The following is a 16,544-nucleotide window of genomic DNA, read 5'->3' as shown; positions in this document are numbered from 1 at the left end:
TCATGTTTACTTAAGCTATCAGCTCCATCACCACAGTCCTTGGCATTGGCATTGCAAGTCAACTAGCCAATAACCAACGTCAGTCGGTGTCGGAACGTGGTGGCGATCGGTCCCACCATGCGCTTTCCAACCGCGCCAGTGAAAGTTCGCTGAGAGAAATGCGTTCCGCGATCGCCTTTCTGTTTGTGGTGAGTGCTAATTATGGTAGCAGTGCTAATTTGTCTGATGATGCCGGTGGATTCGAGGGTCGTGGGATACTGCCTTTAGATCGGGCTGGATTTGGAGATGATTTGGTTTGGTCAGATGATCAAATGGTTTGTTGATTGATAAGTAGGTCATTGGTGGATCAAACGTTTTTGTAAGAAAACCTGCCTTATGTGTTGGATTGATAAGGCCTATGGTTGATTCACATTTCACTAGATGATTCACAAGCACTTTGTATAGTTTAATTAAAAATAACAATCAAAATAAGTATGACAAGATTTTGAAGACCTTGATAAAACGTTAAAAAGCTCGCTTAGGTATGTTGTAGATACTAGACTAACTAGATCAGTGACAGATTCACTTGACGAATGGAAAACACTTTGTGAAAGTTTATTTGAATAATAAACTTTTCTCTTTATACCTAATTTTTTATAGTGCGCGGGACTACAATAAATACATGCTATGGCATAATATTATTGTAAATTGAACCTCGTTTTTGGAAGTCAGTTAAAAAGAGCAACCGCTGAGTTTCTTGTTGGTTTTTCTCGATAGGATGGAATCAAAATTTAAAGATGCAGAAGCATTTGTTTATTTGGTCATACCTACAATCTTTCAGTTCTTGTTCTGGAACTAGTAATTATTACACTACTTTCTTACTAGATTTGGGTAAGTTAGAAACAATTGCTCCGTTTAAAAACTGATGATTAGGTAGGTATCAGCTGAGCTAAGAATAATAATCACATATCTACCATAGTTCCAGTAAACCAGATAGGTAAGTAGTAATAAGACCCTGTTTCAAATACGAAGAAAACGCAAGGGTCAACATATTAGGTAGAAAATCTGTAATAACTCCCAATAATAAAGGTAAATAAGGTTGAACTGTGAACTAGAACTATGTAGTAACTCATGAACATTAACACAGACAGAGAAATTGAATTTGTAGTTAAAACCATTAGAAGTTACAACTAATATGCTAAGCACTTAACAACACCGCAGTTAAAAGAGGCCGGTATGAAACAATGCTTTCCCTCGTTCAGACTTGTTAAGATAATGAGTTAGCTGTTATTACTTAAAATACCTATGAAGAGTTTAAGGGCAATGACCTTTGAGTAAACACTCGGCTTAAATATTTTAATAATGTTAGTACTTATTATGTTAACTCAGAAGATAAAAATGAGACTAATCCAAATATAGGGGTAGCGTGGGGGCTGTGCGGGCGTGCGGGGCATCCCCACCCCGATTGCCATGTCAACCTGTCGCGAACTATAGATAGCGGGCGATGTGTTTTGACTTTTGACAAAATGTATTTTTGCAATTTTTTTGTCAAAACTACTTGTGTTTTACGAGAAAGGTACGGTGTAAGTATTTCTATTTGAAGTTTCTCAGTATTTTAAGACAAATGAAATATGTAACCACGTGCGAGGAGCTTATTTATCACTGTCTATGTTATCACTAAACACTATATCTGAAGATACAGTTTTTTGTCTTGGCACGGCAGACTTAAAGTACCTAGTACATATTTAGTATTCTGTGAAAATAGATCGTAAATCGTACAAAGCAAATAGTTGAACTAAAGTCGACCTGCGCCAATAATACCAAGGATAAAATATCGTAAAAGTCTCAAGTTCTAAAACCAAGGAAACCTTGATTCGTCCGAATGGTAAAAGCATCAAGTTCTAATACCAAAGAAACCTTGATTCGTCCGAATGGTAAAAGCATCAAGTTCTAAAACCAAAAAAAACCTTGATTCGTCCGAATGGTAAAAGCATCAAGTTCTAAAACCAAGGAAACCTTTGATTCGTCCGAATGGTAAAAGCACCAAGTTCTTAAACCAAACAAACCTTGATTCGTCCGAATGGTAAAAGCATCAAGTTCTAAAACCAAAAAAACCTTGATTCGTCCGAATGGTAAAAGCATCAAGTTCTAAAACCAAACAAACCTTCATTTGTCCATTCGGACCATTTACCATTCGGTAAAAGCATCAAGTTCTAAAATCAAAGTAAACTTGCTTCGTCCGATAATAACTGGACGTTACGGATTTATGAAGTGTATAAATCTGCACTGCCAAGATTTCCTGTGATAGATGTAGTGGCTTCCACAAAGTAACACATCTTCTTCTCTCGAGATACTATACGCAACTATTCCCTTTGCCAAAGTACCGGACCACTGGACTGGACAAATAGTGAGACTGGGCCTGAAGGCGTCAGGGAAGAGTTGAAGTGTTTAATTGTTGAGTTTCAACTGTTTACAAGCCAAATTCGGATACCTTGACTTCAATCAGTCACCCATTCAACTACATGATAAGTGATAACTGATAGACATGGAGCATTATGTAACAACCGGATAGGTGATTGAATTTGGCTGTTTACTTTCACTCCATATATTCTGACAGTTCACCTTCTCTTAACTGAACGTGATGTCACTGTCAATCACGGTTATCATTACACAATAGCCACTAATTCTGGAATTATTATTTTAAGTACCTACTTAGCTTCCCGTTCTGGCTTGAGAGAAATTTCTGAAAATTCTTTCTTAATGGGAGGTTAAAAGTGGTAATAGCCTAGTGCTAAAAACATTAGATCCTGAGCACGCACCTCTTCAGAGCTTTAAGCATTTAAATATCATTTACTTTAACAGTGAAGGAACGCATCTTGAGGAAGCATGCCTGAGTTCTCCATAGTGTTCTCAAAGTTGAACGAAGTCTGCCAATCTGCACTAGGCCAGCGTGGCAACTATAGCCTAAGCCCTTCTCATTCTAAAAGGAGATCCGTGCTTAGTAGTGGGTTGGTGACGGGGCGATCGTGATGTTGATGTTGAGACCTAAATAAGCTAGGACGGAAGCAGAGTATCTCCATCTCTTTTTTTAAATAGAGATAGCGAGCAAACGAGCAGGTGGGTAAACTGATATTAAGTGATTACCGCCGCCCATGAACATTTCCAGCACCAGAGGAACTGCCGATGCGTTGCCGGCCTTTTAGGAATTTGTTAGTCCGCCCCTTGAATAACCCCATGTTGTAATCTAGTGGGAACACCGCCGATGGAAGTTTGTTCCACAGTTTGCGTGTGCGTGGAAAGAAGGATCTGACAAAACGGATGGTCGAAGTGCACCACATGTGGTGGGGGTGAAATTGCCTAGTCGCATTTTCCTTCGACACAAAATGTCAGAACTTTTTGTATCGAACAAGAGTGCTGTATCCTCTCTCAGACTTGTCGCTTGTTGGGTTGCCGCCATCTATGAAAGCAGGGCGAACGGCAGTCTACAAGAACGTGGGAAGCGGGCCAACCAACCAACGCACACCAACACACAATTTTTTACCGAACATACACAAAGCAAAACTGGATATTATGGCAAACGATTATAAACATTAAACCTGTATGCATTATGGTTTAGATTCACGTAAACTAATTGAATTTGAAGATAGTGCAAGCGTATAAAAAGATGATTTAGGTGTAATTAGATACCGTGAATTTAAAATTAAGATATTTTAAAAATATGAAATGGAAGTTTTAAATGATGTTTTGAACATCACGATGCAGAAAAATTTGGTAGATGGCCAAAAAGACTTAGACCGTGCCGAAAATCATTATTTATCTTCATGAATCGCTAAGTATAGGAAAAACTGTTAAATATAACCTACGAATTAGGTTACATAGGATGTACTAAGGTCAGAAAACGCGGTTACTAGATTACCAACGCCATCTTAGCGACAAAGTGATAGCATTTCCTATTACCTTAAGGAAAGCATACTGGTATAGGGCCTTATTTATCCAGATGCTAGTATACATTGTTCCCTTCCCTGGGAACGGGGACGGGTGCTAATGTGGGACGCAATGTGCGTTGACACTTGGCCTCGCGTCATATCAGAGAGGCAGCATCAAGACCGGGAGCCGCAGCAAAATTGGCTGAAAACCGCAAGCTTCTCTTGCATTTTTGTTCCGTTTGCCGCGGAGACCCTAGGGCCATGGAATCTTAAAAGGTTAATAGCCTCATCTTGGCTAGCTCATTTTTTGCTCAAAGGATCAACCTGGCTGTCCAGCTCGGAAATGCAGTTCTCGGCACCTTTCCACGCCGCGCTGGCACGATTTGTATATTAATTACATAAGGCTAGCTTTAAGCTTTAATATTGTAATACCTACTAGTTTATGCTCGCGACTTCGTCCGCGTGGACTACACAAATTTCAAACCTCTATTTAACCCTCTTAGGGGATGAGTTTTCCAAAATCCATTCTTAGCGGATGCCTACGTTCAGCTATCTGCATGCCAAATTTCAGCCCGATCCGTCTAGTAGTTTGAGCTGTGCGTTGGTAGATCAGTCAGTCAGTCAGTCAGTCAGTCGGTCGGTCAGTCAGTCAGTCAGTCAGTCAGTCGGTCAATCAGTCAGTCAGTCAGTCAGTCACCTTTTAATTTTATATATTAAGATTTAAAAAAAATTAAGTGTATTGACGTAAAACTTTCGTTCTAATGTTTTCTTCCAGTCAAGAATTTCTTTAGTGTAGTCGCCCATGACGCCTGCTCGATTGCGATCGCACGCGGCACAATGCCGTGTGACGTCACACAACCTGCTCCCAAATACAAATACCGTCACTTTCACTTGTCCGTCTACACCACTGGTCTACACTCTACAGCTACACTATACCCATTACCCAATGAACTAATGATATAGCGACCTCTAACTCCATCGCTATTATACAACGATTATGTGGATTCTTTCGACCACATTCAGACATTCCATGGGGCTAAAGTTACCTCAATGATCTTTAATATAGGTACGAGTAAGTCCCGCAAATTGCTAATGCGCGTGGCCGCCATATTAGTGACGTCCGCACTAGTCTAAAGTTTCGAGCTGATGGTAGGTATATTTTTATTTCGGCTGACATCAAAATGACGTCAGTTCGATGTTAATGAGACATGGTTCCAGCGCAATAGCAATTTGCGGCACTTGTACGCAATTACGTATGTTCAGGTTTACCCATAGCTCAACGGTGTTCATCGTTCTTGAATATTTTCGTTACCAGATTCTGCCTATTAAAATTATCATTAGGTAGGTAACTACGAGTTAAAATGTCTAACTGTTTGGCCAAGATAGGTGCCAGCCCCTGGGTCCCCACTTGACAAAAAGAGTTCGAGCCCCCGGACCCCACGGCTCAAAGGTTTCCACACCAAAAGGTATAAATATGAAGCCCCCATTAAGGTTTTCATACTTTCATACTTGATTTGGCGATGGTGGTCCCTGCACTCGCCTTACAGGTCGGCTGAATGTGGGATGCAGCTAAAACGTCTGCCCACGTGGATATTATTGATACCCAAGCATGTTTTTATTTCTTGTACCTACTCTTTCTCTTAAGTTTAAATGAGACAAATAGACAACTTCCATCTTTCCTAGCGATTGTATCGAGGCAGTTGTTATCTTCATAAAGTGCAGACTGTGTAGAGGAAAGCTGATGCCGGAACTCTGTCTGTTGAATGTTTTGCCCAGGACGTCGAGTATTTTCCTTAAAATACTCGACGTCCTGGGCAAAACAGATTTTTTCCCCCGTTAGCAAAAAAGTACCCATATAATTATGAAGTTTAAGTTTGAGCCGAGATAAATCAACCGTAATGCAAATAATGTGTTCATTAGACGAATCGGGGTCGCCGGCTGGTCGCTCTCGAAACTCCCGATCACCGACCACCTGTCCGAACGAAAGTAAACGCCCACAGCCCACTCTTATTGCAGATATAATTAAGCCTAGGTTTCACTTTTAGTACCGACTTTCTACTTGGCAGAAGGCATGTCGGTAAATGCGTTTAATTTCTCGTTCGAGCCTCGATAGCTCAACGGTTAATAGAGCGGACTGAAAAACGAAAGGTCGCCGGTTCAAACCCCACCCGTTGCACTATTGTCGTACCTACTCCTAGCACAAGCTTTACGCTTAATTGGAGGGGAAAGGGGAAAATTAGTCAGCAATTAACTTCTGAAAACGGCAAGCGGCGCAAGTATGCCTCTCTTATAGAGAGTTACATTTTTGTGCCGTTTGCCGTGGAGACCCTGGGGCCATGGAGTCTTAGTGCTAAAAATTTTTTACGAGACATTTCACCGCGATTAATAGCCTCAACTGGTGACAGAAGGGCTGGCTCATTTTTTGCGCAGCGGATCAGCCTGGCTGTCCAGCGCGGAAATGCAGCCAGTATTCTTGGCACCATTCCACGCGGTCATGATTTATATAGTAATTAGATAAGGCTAGCTTTAAGTTTTATTGTATTAAAAAAAAAAAAAAAAAAAAAAAAAAAAAAAAAAAAAAAAAAAAAAAAAAAAAAAAAAAAAAAAAAAAATAAATAAACTTTTATTTCAGGCATAAGTACACCCATAAAAAAAAAAAAAAAAGCAATTAACTTGGCTAATATTATTTTGAACAAAGTAAAAAAATATCTCAGATATGGAAATCGCTTGAACACTTTAGAAGCGAAGCTTCTCGGGCGTTTGGGATGGAAACGTAAATGGCAAAGAGTGAAACGAACACATTATAAAAATCGATCAAGTACGCAAGAAGAGTTCCGTACCATCGTACAAGAATTGACACTTTTTTTCATGGTGACCATTTTGAAATTTTTTGTTTGTTGTTGTAGCGGCAATAGAAATATACATTCTGTAAAAATTTCAACTGTCTACCGTTCTCTCGTTTCCAAATGTTTCTTCGTCTTTTTTCAAATTAAATATACCTACAACCCTGTAATATGATTCTCGTAAGTTGATTACGGTACGCGGTACTTTGCGGCAAGGCGCCCGTAATCTACTTCACATACTTTTGCATCGTCGAATAATAAAACCCTAAAAAAGTAGGTACCCTAAACAGTTCTCAGAAGTAAATACGTTTAGTTATGCGCATCATGTCCCAAGGTAACAAATAACTTCGTGAGGAAAGCTGCATACATTGTTTTGAAAAAATTCAAACAACGAAATGGTATCAGCTGCGCGATTACGATAGAATGACAGCTACAATGTCACGATCGCAATCACCTCTGACTGGTTGACACTCGCTCACTATTGGCTACAATGCATTGTTGCAACAACAAGAATAGCACAAATTCAGCCAATCACAACAATTGAGATTGTAATAATGATTGATGCAGGTTTTACGAAATCGCCCTACAGGGCTTCAAATAAGTCGAAAAACGTATTGTGTCTGTATATTTATACCTAAACCAAACCAATTACTAACCAACCTCTGGAATGAGGATTACTAAAGGATATTATTTTCCTTCGTAACTCTAGCTCCCAATTAATTAGGGATACAAAGAACTTTTTAGTTGCCTTAGTAGTTATAGAGAAGGACTGTAAGACATCAATCATAAATGGAGTATTGTTAGCCATTAGGTTCTGTGACCTAGGTCAGACATCATGCTTGTAAAATGGTCGTCTTTTGAACCCACCCATAAACGAACAATTGTTTAATTAACTTTTAATATATCTTTGCTACAGTCTCTATTTCCTTATCGTCGTTTAATCCATTAAGCTCAATGATTTACCTATAAAACCATGTTTAAAGGATAGAATAAGGTTCATAAAGTGAAATCTTCTGTTGCTCAAGTAGGTGACATGGACAGTGGCACACGGTTACGACTACGCGTCGGCGTGCGCGCGGCCCTACCGCTCCAAGCGTGCCAAGGAGCCGCCCGACGTGCCGTGCGACCTGAGCAAGCAGAGCTACTGCACCACGCCTGGCAACAACTACCCCTGGCATGCGATACGACGGTTCATCAGAGAGAACCAGGTATTGACCGATCTAACTACACTCAGCGTATCGTTGTGGGGACCTATCACTCCAAGCGTGCCAAGGAGCCGCCCGACGTGCCGTGAGACCTGAGCAAGCAGAGCTACTGCACCACGCCTGGCAACAACTACCCCTGGCATGCGATACGACGGTTCATCAGAGAGAACCAGGTATTGACTGATCTACCTCCGCTTAGCATATCGTTCTGGTTACATCATCTACCGCCCCAGGCGCGCCAATGAGCACCAATGTAACTTAATTTAAGTATTATTATTTTGTAACTACAATTTTGGTACATGAAGTAAATAAGTAAAAATTCAAATTCCTAGCTCTTTTATGTGCAATTTGATTCTTTTATTATTTTCTCACATCTCAAGTTGAAGTTTCGTGACTTAAAGTTACTTTGTTTTTTATTGCTATACCTACTGCACTGTTTTTGTTTTTTATTTATGTGATAATTTCCCATACTTTATCATAATTATTTACCACAATGTTTACTAATTCCAGGGTCTCATGAGAAGAATGTATGGTGAAGAACGTCACATCGCCGTTCTGAAAGCGGAACTGGAGAACTTTATCGACGACGATGATGATGAAGAGGATAGCAGCAATGATTTCGCTGAAAACTTCATTAAAACCAAGATGATGTACATGAAGAACAGCTTCGGGCGCGCTATGAAAGACAAACCGCATTTTAGACCAATCCAATCAAACCACGAGAAACAGAAGAAGGTTGACAATGACCCCTTAAAAGTGAAACCTTTAGGAAACTCTACTAGTAACACAGCTAAAAAAACTGAAAACAAAACTGAACTAAGCAATGAAACACTGAACGAAGATAAAGGGATTTCATATAAAACCAAGCTCGAAAGTATAGCAAATATCGAGATAAATAACTTAGACCCAGACGTGATCACGCTAGAAGCTGTGATCAAACAGAGTATAGAAACTAACAGCATATATCCAAATTTCTCTGGCACTTCCAAAAGTGAACCATTGGCTTTAGAAAGTAAAAACAACACAGACAGAAATGCTTCAACTACAACTGAGAATATCGTGAACAGTACCGAAATTAGTGATGATGAATATGATGATTCGACCACAGAATCGGGTAAAGACGCGTGGAAAAGTAACACGGACACTTCAACTTTGCCTCCTACTCTCCTATTCTCAGAACACGACAAAGTGAAAATAGACCGTATAGATAACAAAGAGACGGAGAAAAAAGAAGAGTTTCATCCGAAACCAGTGCAGCATCAGGAAACTATGCGACCTTCTGTCATTAAATTACGAGGAGCGTAAGTTTTTAATTTTTCTAGGTAGGTTTAGTAAATTCATGACACCTAAAACTTAATTTTTTTCATGAAAATATTACAATTAAATTTAAAGCCGCAGCCTTATCTAATTACTATACAACTTAAATTAATTTATACAAATCATGCCCGCGTGAAATGGTGCCAACAATTACTTGCTGCATTTTCGCGCTGGACAGCCAGGCTGATCTGAGCCCTTCTTTCACCAGATGAGGCTATTAATCGTGGTGAAATGTCTTAAAATTGTGAAACTAAGTAGTTAGGTAGGTACCTATCTATTGTCAGTTTGTCTGATCTTGACAAAAGTTGGCATGGATAAGTACCTACATAGTTTTCATTGTGGACACGCATTAGGCATCATTTTACTTACCTATCTTGTTTTGATCTCAGAAAAGTACGTTAATTTTCTCGCGAACATAAATCGTGAATTTAACAGCAACACGTCCTAAAACAGATTGTTAAATATTATAAGTTCAAAATGTTAAAACATTTTTCCACTTTCCTTTAAGGTGGAACATTAGATCATCACCTGATTCAAATTTCGAAATATACCTAACGTTGTTATGGAAAAACACGATAATTCTGATGAAGTCAGACTCTCAAACATCGTTATTTAAAAACTGGTTTCCATATTTTGCGACACGCTCACACTTTCAATGCTTTCTCCCAGACGAAAAGCATATATCTACCTACGCATTTAGATGTTTACATTATTATGACAACGTAAATAATTTCCACTTATCAATTTCGTTTTTTATAGGAAATCAAATTGTAGCCGTAAAGTTACAATTTAGCACAGTTGCCGATATTGTAAGCGCTATCTCATAAATCAGTAGGGCGATTGTCTAAAACCTGCATCAATCATTATTACAATCTCAATTGTTTTAATTGGCTGAATTTGTGCGATTCTTGTTGCAACAATGTATTGTGGCCAATAGTGAGCGAGCATTAACCAATCAGAGATGATTGCGATCGTGACATTGTAGCTGTCAAACAACCGCGGTAGGGTCACCGGATACCTCTTGAACAAGATACCTCGGTTATCTACAGAAAAAATTTTGTTTATCCTGTCAAATACCTAATACCTCTTTGAATTTTATGGAGAACTCTCAGGGAATCAGGGATGCAGGTTTCTCAACAATGAATTCAGAGCCTTAATAGCTCAACAGGTAAAGGACTAAGGAGTGGACTGAAAACCAAAAGGTTGACGGTTCAAACCCCGCCCGTTGCACTAATTGTGCAACGGGCGGGGTACCTACTCTACTACTAAGCTTAGTTAGACGAGGAAAGGGGAATATTTAGTCATTTAACATGGCTAATATTCTTTAAAAAATGTTTTACTTACCATTTAAGTGTGTGATATTTAAGTGCTAACGCATAATTCCTAATAGTTAGAGGCGCATACATATATCCGGAATCCCCCGAATAGGAAGCGGGCATCTTAACCACTAGGAAATCAATGCTTTTTTCAATTCTATAAGTACCTGTGTCAAATTATTTGGTTCCAGAAATGCATGTGAGACGAAAGAGGAGATGATGGCTCCGTTCTGGGCCAACAGCACCCGCGGGGAGATGCTGGCGCTGCTCAACATGTACCCCTTCGAGCAGTACATCCACTCCGAGACCTGCGTGCATAAGCACAAGCAGATGTACTGCCGGGAAGGATGCAGGTGAGATCATCATCATCAACCGATAGACATCCACTGCTGGACATAGGTCTCTTGTAGGTACTTCCACACTCCACGGCCTTGCGCCGTCCGAATCCAACGGCTCTCTGCGACTCGTCTGACCACTTAGTGGGGAGTCTTCCAACGTCCTTGCATTTCTGAGGCCGGCATTCCAGCACCTTAGGACTCCAACGTCTATCGATTTTTGAACTATGTGCCCTATCCATTGCCACTTCAGCTTTGCAACTCGCTGAGGTATGTTGGTTATTCTGGTATTGCTACGGATCTCCTTATTTCACGAGAAACTTCAAACATAGCTCTCTCCATCGTTCACTGAGTGACTCTAAGCTTTCTTATGAGGCCCGTAGTTAGCGACCATATAATATCGCGGGTCCATAATAATGTTATCACTGGCAATACGCGCTGTATGCTCTTGTGTATCAAGGCATACAGCGTAATGCTGAATCTTTTTTCGGGTTGTGCCACACATGATCACAGTTTATTTCGGCGCTTCTTCTGCTTGAGGCATGTTGGCTTTGTGAAGGAAGCGCCGGGATAACTAACTCTTGGTTATAAGATGTGATGTGTAGGACAATTTAAGAAATAAACATTTCCTTTCTTCCTTTTCACTGTTTGAAGACTTCAAGCAAATGAGGCTTACCTAATAATTTCGTTATAACTTTGCAGGTGCGAACAACAGTTCCGTCTACACCGCTTGCTCGCCTACGACCCGCGCAACGAGTGCCGCGGCATCTTCGCGGACTGGTTCAAGTTCCCCGCGTGCTGCGTGTGCAAGTGCTACGACGTGCCGCTGGAGTTCCGCGCGCGCTCGCCGCGCATCTTGCGCCCGCAGTACGACGAGCAAGTGCGGAGGCTCATCTACGAGGACGTGGCCAGAGACTGGTACACCATGCCCTATGACGAGGAAGAAGATGACGATCTGTTCTAATCCTGCTAGCATCAAAGTTTGATAGGAGGTGCGCCAGTGTGACGATCGCAATCACCTGTTGACCTGTGACTAGCTTGGCATAATTTGTTTAGTTTTCACTGTTCGCTGAGAATAGCGATGCTGCTCAAGACTAATACAATGTCATATTGACCAAGAAGATGGCAATTTGTTTTGACTCTGTTGCTCTAGCGTCTATATTCGGCAGCTACAGTCGTCGTCTCAACATCTACGGACGAAGGTCTCTTGCAAGGATCTCTGCAGCACACCATCTTGTGCCGCTTGTATCCGGTAATTCCTGGCTACTAGCTATGAGATCATCAATATATTACACAAATCCTCCACTGAACTTTACGGTACGAGGACGCTATTCAAGCACCTTGGAACCAGCTACACTATGACGACCACAGTTACCTGTGACTGACTCGACATCGTCACGGACTGGTTCAAGTTCCCCGCGTGCTGCGTGTGTAAGTGCTACGACGACGTGCCACTGGAGTTCCGCTGCGCCCGTAGTACGACGAGCAACTGTGGAGCATCTACGAGGACGTGGCCAGAGATTGGTACACCATGCCCTATGACGAGGATGAAGATGACGATCTGTTCAATCCCCCCTATAGCTAGCATCAAAGTTTGACAGCCAGTGCGCCAGTGCGGCAATTGCAAGCACCTCTGATTAGCTTGGCATAATTTGCGAACTGATTCAAGTTTTCCCACTGTTTGCGGAGCATAGCGATGTTGCTATAGAACAATGTCGTATGACGTGGAAAAAGACGATGGCGAAGCCAGTATGCGGATGAAAGCAGTTAACACATTCCAGTCCATCAGCCTTTATGCGTCCACTGCTGCACATGGCTACACATAACCCTTTCACGTGTATACCACCAAACACGCTCCTTCGCGTTCCTCGTCCACTCGCTTCACGCCACCTTGTTCAGGTCATCGGTCCAGCTGGATGGAGGTCGTCCTACACTGTGCTTACCGGTACGTGGTCTCCACATCAAAACACGTCTGACTTGTCGGCCGTTTGTTCTTCGACAGACATGACCTGCCCACCTATTAGTAGATGCAAGAACATAGGAATAATAGGTGTGCGTAATCCCAGCAAAATAATGTTGAATTTCAGGATTTGAGTTGGATAGATTTTTAGTGCGTAACGTCGTGTAATTGTGCGTGAAAGTTTTAAATTTGTGCGTCCAACCAATAAGTAGATATTCGAAAAAAACGCGTTTTGCCAGGAATACGTCATCCCAGCTACACATTTTTTTCCCAATGGACGTACGAGAAAAAAAATAGGTCCATGAATTAGTGCGTTTTAAGAGGTAAATGTGCGTGCTAAAATTAAATTTGTGCGTCATAACACTTCGAAGATATTCAGTTTTTTGCTGGGATGACGTTTAACCATTTCTTATATCTCTTAAACGGTTAAACGTATAGACGTGATTTTTTTTACACATATTGCTATGAATTTGTGCGTAATGTTTGTAAAAACAGAATTAAAAAAAAAATTACCGTTCAGTTTTTATAATTAAAAAATAAAATAACGTTATTAGGTCCTAGTACTTTAAATATGACCTCTAACGATAAACTTATACCGTTGATTTGTCCCTTATAACGGCTCACAGTATCTTATCAAGTTTCATTGGAGTATTTTAAGTATTTATTGAATTATGAAGAAAATTACTACGACAGGACTACGATATTTTTCGACATTTAATTGGTCGAGTATTTTATGAGTTGGCTAATTAAAATTTCTACCAATAATTAGTGCGTCAGCTCATTTATCCATCTGCAAAAATATAGCCCAATACACAGATAAATTATAGAGATATAATCAAAAAACCTATAAGATGCGCAATACAATGATAAACCGACAAAGTTTGAATAGCCACAAAAAAGCGACCGTGTCATATATCGTGCTAACCTTCCAAAATTGATAGTATTGTGCCATTTCTTTTCTGGTACATGTGCGCACAAAATTATTAAGCTTTTTATTAATCATACTAAAATTATAAATGCGAGCATTATTATAAAATATGTTTGTTTGTTGGTTTGTCCTTCCATCACACCGCAACAGAGTTACAGATTGACGTGATTTTTGCATAAGTGACCCGTTACATTTATTCCGAAATATTAGAGTTCCCACGGGAATTTAACAAACAAAAGCAAACAGTCCTATTGTCTGGTCACAAGCCATAATTAAACAATATAGTTTTCTGGAAACTGTTAAACTAAGCCACCCGTTCGTCTTCAAAACACGGCAATAAAACTGAATTTTAAAACTAATAGGTACCAAAGGTTCCGACCACAGCCATCTTTACTTACAAGCCATGCTATTAAGTTTGGCAACGTCGCAATTAGGATCCGCCGTGAATCTGTGGCATAAACCGATAGAGCTACAAGTGTACTAGTGGACAGCTTTCTATAGGCTGTATCTAGTTATATTTAAAACACTATGCACCTACTTACATTACAAATACATAAAATCATTAGTTTTTGAAATTACGTATTGACCACATACAGCCCACTTACTTAATGTAAGGCAGTACCTAGTAGGTATGTCTTTCGTAAGAATGTAGGAACTTAAAACTTGTTTGAAACTTTGAAGATCTACCTACTATTTCACTAAAATAAAACATAAATGAGGGTTAATAGATATTTTATTTCCTATTATAATTAGAGTTAACAGTAATAATTTTAGATTACCTACTTAATTTACAATCGGTATTCAGTCAGAATATTGATCAACTAAAACTTAGAAAATAAAAAATATATTGAACTGTTCTGTTGTTTTAATTTTCACTAACTATTATGTACGTACATGTACTTAAGTGCTAAAAAAGTAATGGTACAATACTATCAATTTTGGAAGGTTAGCACGATATATGACACGGTCGCTTTTTTGTGGCTATTCAAACTTTGTCGGTTTATCATTGTATTGCGCATCTTATAGGTTTTTGATTATATCTCTATAATTTATCTGTGTATTGGGCTATATTTTTGCAGATGGATAAATGAGCTGACGCACTAATTATTGGTAGAAATTTTAATTAGCCAACTCATAAAAAACTCGACCAATTAAATGTCTAAAAATATCGTGTCCTGTCGTAGTAATTTTCTTCATAATTCAATAAATACTTAAAATACTCCAATGAAACTTGATAAGATACTGTGGGCCGTTATAAGGGACAAATCAACGGTATAAGTTTATCTTTAGAGGTCATATTTAAAGTACTAGGACCTAATAACGTGATTTTATTTTTTAATTATAAAAACTGAACGGTAATTTTTTTTTTAAATTCTGTTTTTACAAACATTACGCACAAATTCATAGCAATATGTGTAAAAAAAATCACGTCTATACGTTTAACCGTTTAAGAGATATAAGAAATGGTTAAACGTCATCCCAGCAAAAAACTGAATATCTTCGAAGTGTTATGACGCACAAATTTAATTTTAGCACGCACATTTACCTCTTAAAACGCACTAATTCATGGACCTATTTTTTTTCTCGTACGTCCATTGGGAAAAAAATGTGTAGCTGGGATGACGTATTCCTGGCAGAACGCGTTTTTTTCGAATATCTACTTATTGGTTGGACGCACAAATTTAAAACTTTCACGCACAATTACACGACGTTACGCACTAAAAATCTATCCAACTCAAATCCAGAAATTCGACATTATTTTGCTGGGATTACGCACACGAATAATAGATACTTATTATTGTTATGTACCTAAATGTTCAGCTTCGTTTTTGTTCTTGTTGGTATTTAATTTTAACAAATTAGTCAAATAATAATTATAATATAAGAAAATATAAAACGAAATGGTACATTAGATATACCGTATATTATGTAAGTTTAATACTTATTTATTGTGAGATGTGTAAAAAAATTGAGATTAGAAATTAATTATTTATCTATACTATTATATAAAGAGGTAATGTCGTTAAGTTTGTTTGTAGGGGGTAATCTTTGGAACTACTGAACCGATTTTAAAAATTCTTTTACCAGTAGAAAGCTACATTATTCCTGAGTGGCATAGGCTATACGGGATCTTTAAAAACCTAAATTTACGCGGGCGAAGCCGCGGGGATCAGCTAGTTTTGTATAATTTTGTAAGTACGATTATTTCAAATTAATTATTTATTAATCTCTAATTTAACATATTATTTACTAATGATTGTAACACTTATTTATTTAAGGCTAGTGAAATTTGTAATTTAATAATTATTTTAATAATTAAGTATATAATGGATATTTTAATAATGTTTTTAAAATAATAAGTACCTATTTTTATTAAAGTTCAATTGTTATGTTCTGAGTTTTATTTACCTACTTCCTAGATAAAAGGGCGTAGGTACCTACTGACCAGCGACCCAGCGAGATGATTCGCTAACTTAGTGATCAACACTGAATGGTAGTCACCGAGCTTATTTGTCATTTATTTTTAATCCATTGAAGGCTTTTTTTTAACGAAAAATTTATTTAATTTAATATTACTTAGTGAAGCAGCAATGCAGAACCAGCCAATGTCGAATAAGCTTGATGGCTATCATTTTAGTTTTGATCACTGAGTTAGCGAATCACCCAGGACAGGAGCATTCGCTTGTAATGAATTCGAGCGTTACATCGGAGAGTACACTTCAAGCCATGTTCAA

General features: G+C 39.0%; 2 protein-coding genes across 4 annotated transcripts in view; one reads left to right on the top strand and one right to left on the bottom strand.

Moving 5' to 3' along the window:
• The window catches only part of LOC117991065 (potassium voltage-gated channel protein Shaw-like), a 408,219-nt gene that overhangs the window by 54,120 nt on the left and 337,555 nt on the right, over positions 1-16,544 (bottom strand). Inside the window, exon 10 of one of the 2 annotated variants that reach the window (XR_011237881.1) lies at positions 6,364-6,377. The exons of the other annotated variant lie outside the window; for it this stretch is intronic. The gene's annotated coding sequence lies outside the window, so the exon portion shown is untranslated. Of the gene's footprint in view, positions 1-6,363; positions 6,378-16,544 lie in introns of those variants that run through there. 2 annotated transcript variants of the gene reach the window in all.
• spz4 (Spaetzle domain-containing protein 4) lies at positions 90-16,177 on the top strand. 2 transcript variants are annotated; one of them, XM_034978519.2, is made up of 6 exons: positions 90-188; positions 7,777-7,956; positions 8,464-9,254; positions 10,778-10,939; positions 11,624-12,971; positions 15,598-16,177. In XM_034978519.2, exons 1-5 carry the CDS (start codon positions 159-161, stop codon positions 11,883-11,885), a joined length of 1,425 nt encoding a protein of 474 aa, XP_034834410.1. In that variant the 5' UTR covers positions 90-158; the 3' UTR covers positions 11,886-12,971; positions 15,598-16,177. The 2 variants fall into 2 exon arrangements, with proteins under 2 accessions (XP_034834410.1, XP_034834411.1); XM_034978520.2 differs by lacking the exons at positions 90-188; positions 7,777-7,956 and adding an exon at positions 7,996-8,126.

Source organism: Maniola hyperantus, chromosome 19, assembly GCF_902806685.2.
Source record: "Maniola hyperantus chromosome 19, iAphHyp1.2, whole genome shotgun sequence".
In the NCBI taxonomy this organism is placed as follows: domain Eukaryota; kingdom Metazoa; phylum Arthropoda; class Insecta; order Lepidoptera; family Nymphalidae; genus Maniola; species Maniola hyperantus.
This window is presented reverse-complemented; position numbering and strand designations above follow the sequence as displayed.

Coding starts and splice junctions, on each gene's coding strand:
- spz4 (XM_034978519.2), top strand. CDS start 159: ATGCGTTCCGCGATCGCCTTTCTGTTTGTG. Junction 189..7,776: donor CGATCGCCTTTCTGTTTGTG/GTGAGTGCTAAT, acceptor TTGCTCAAGTAG/GTGACATGGACAGTGGCACA. Junction 7,957..8,463: donor GGTTCATCAGAGAGAACCAG/GTATTGACCGAT, acceptor TACTAATTCCAG/GGTCTCATGAGAAGAATGTA.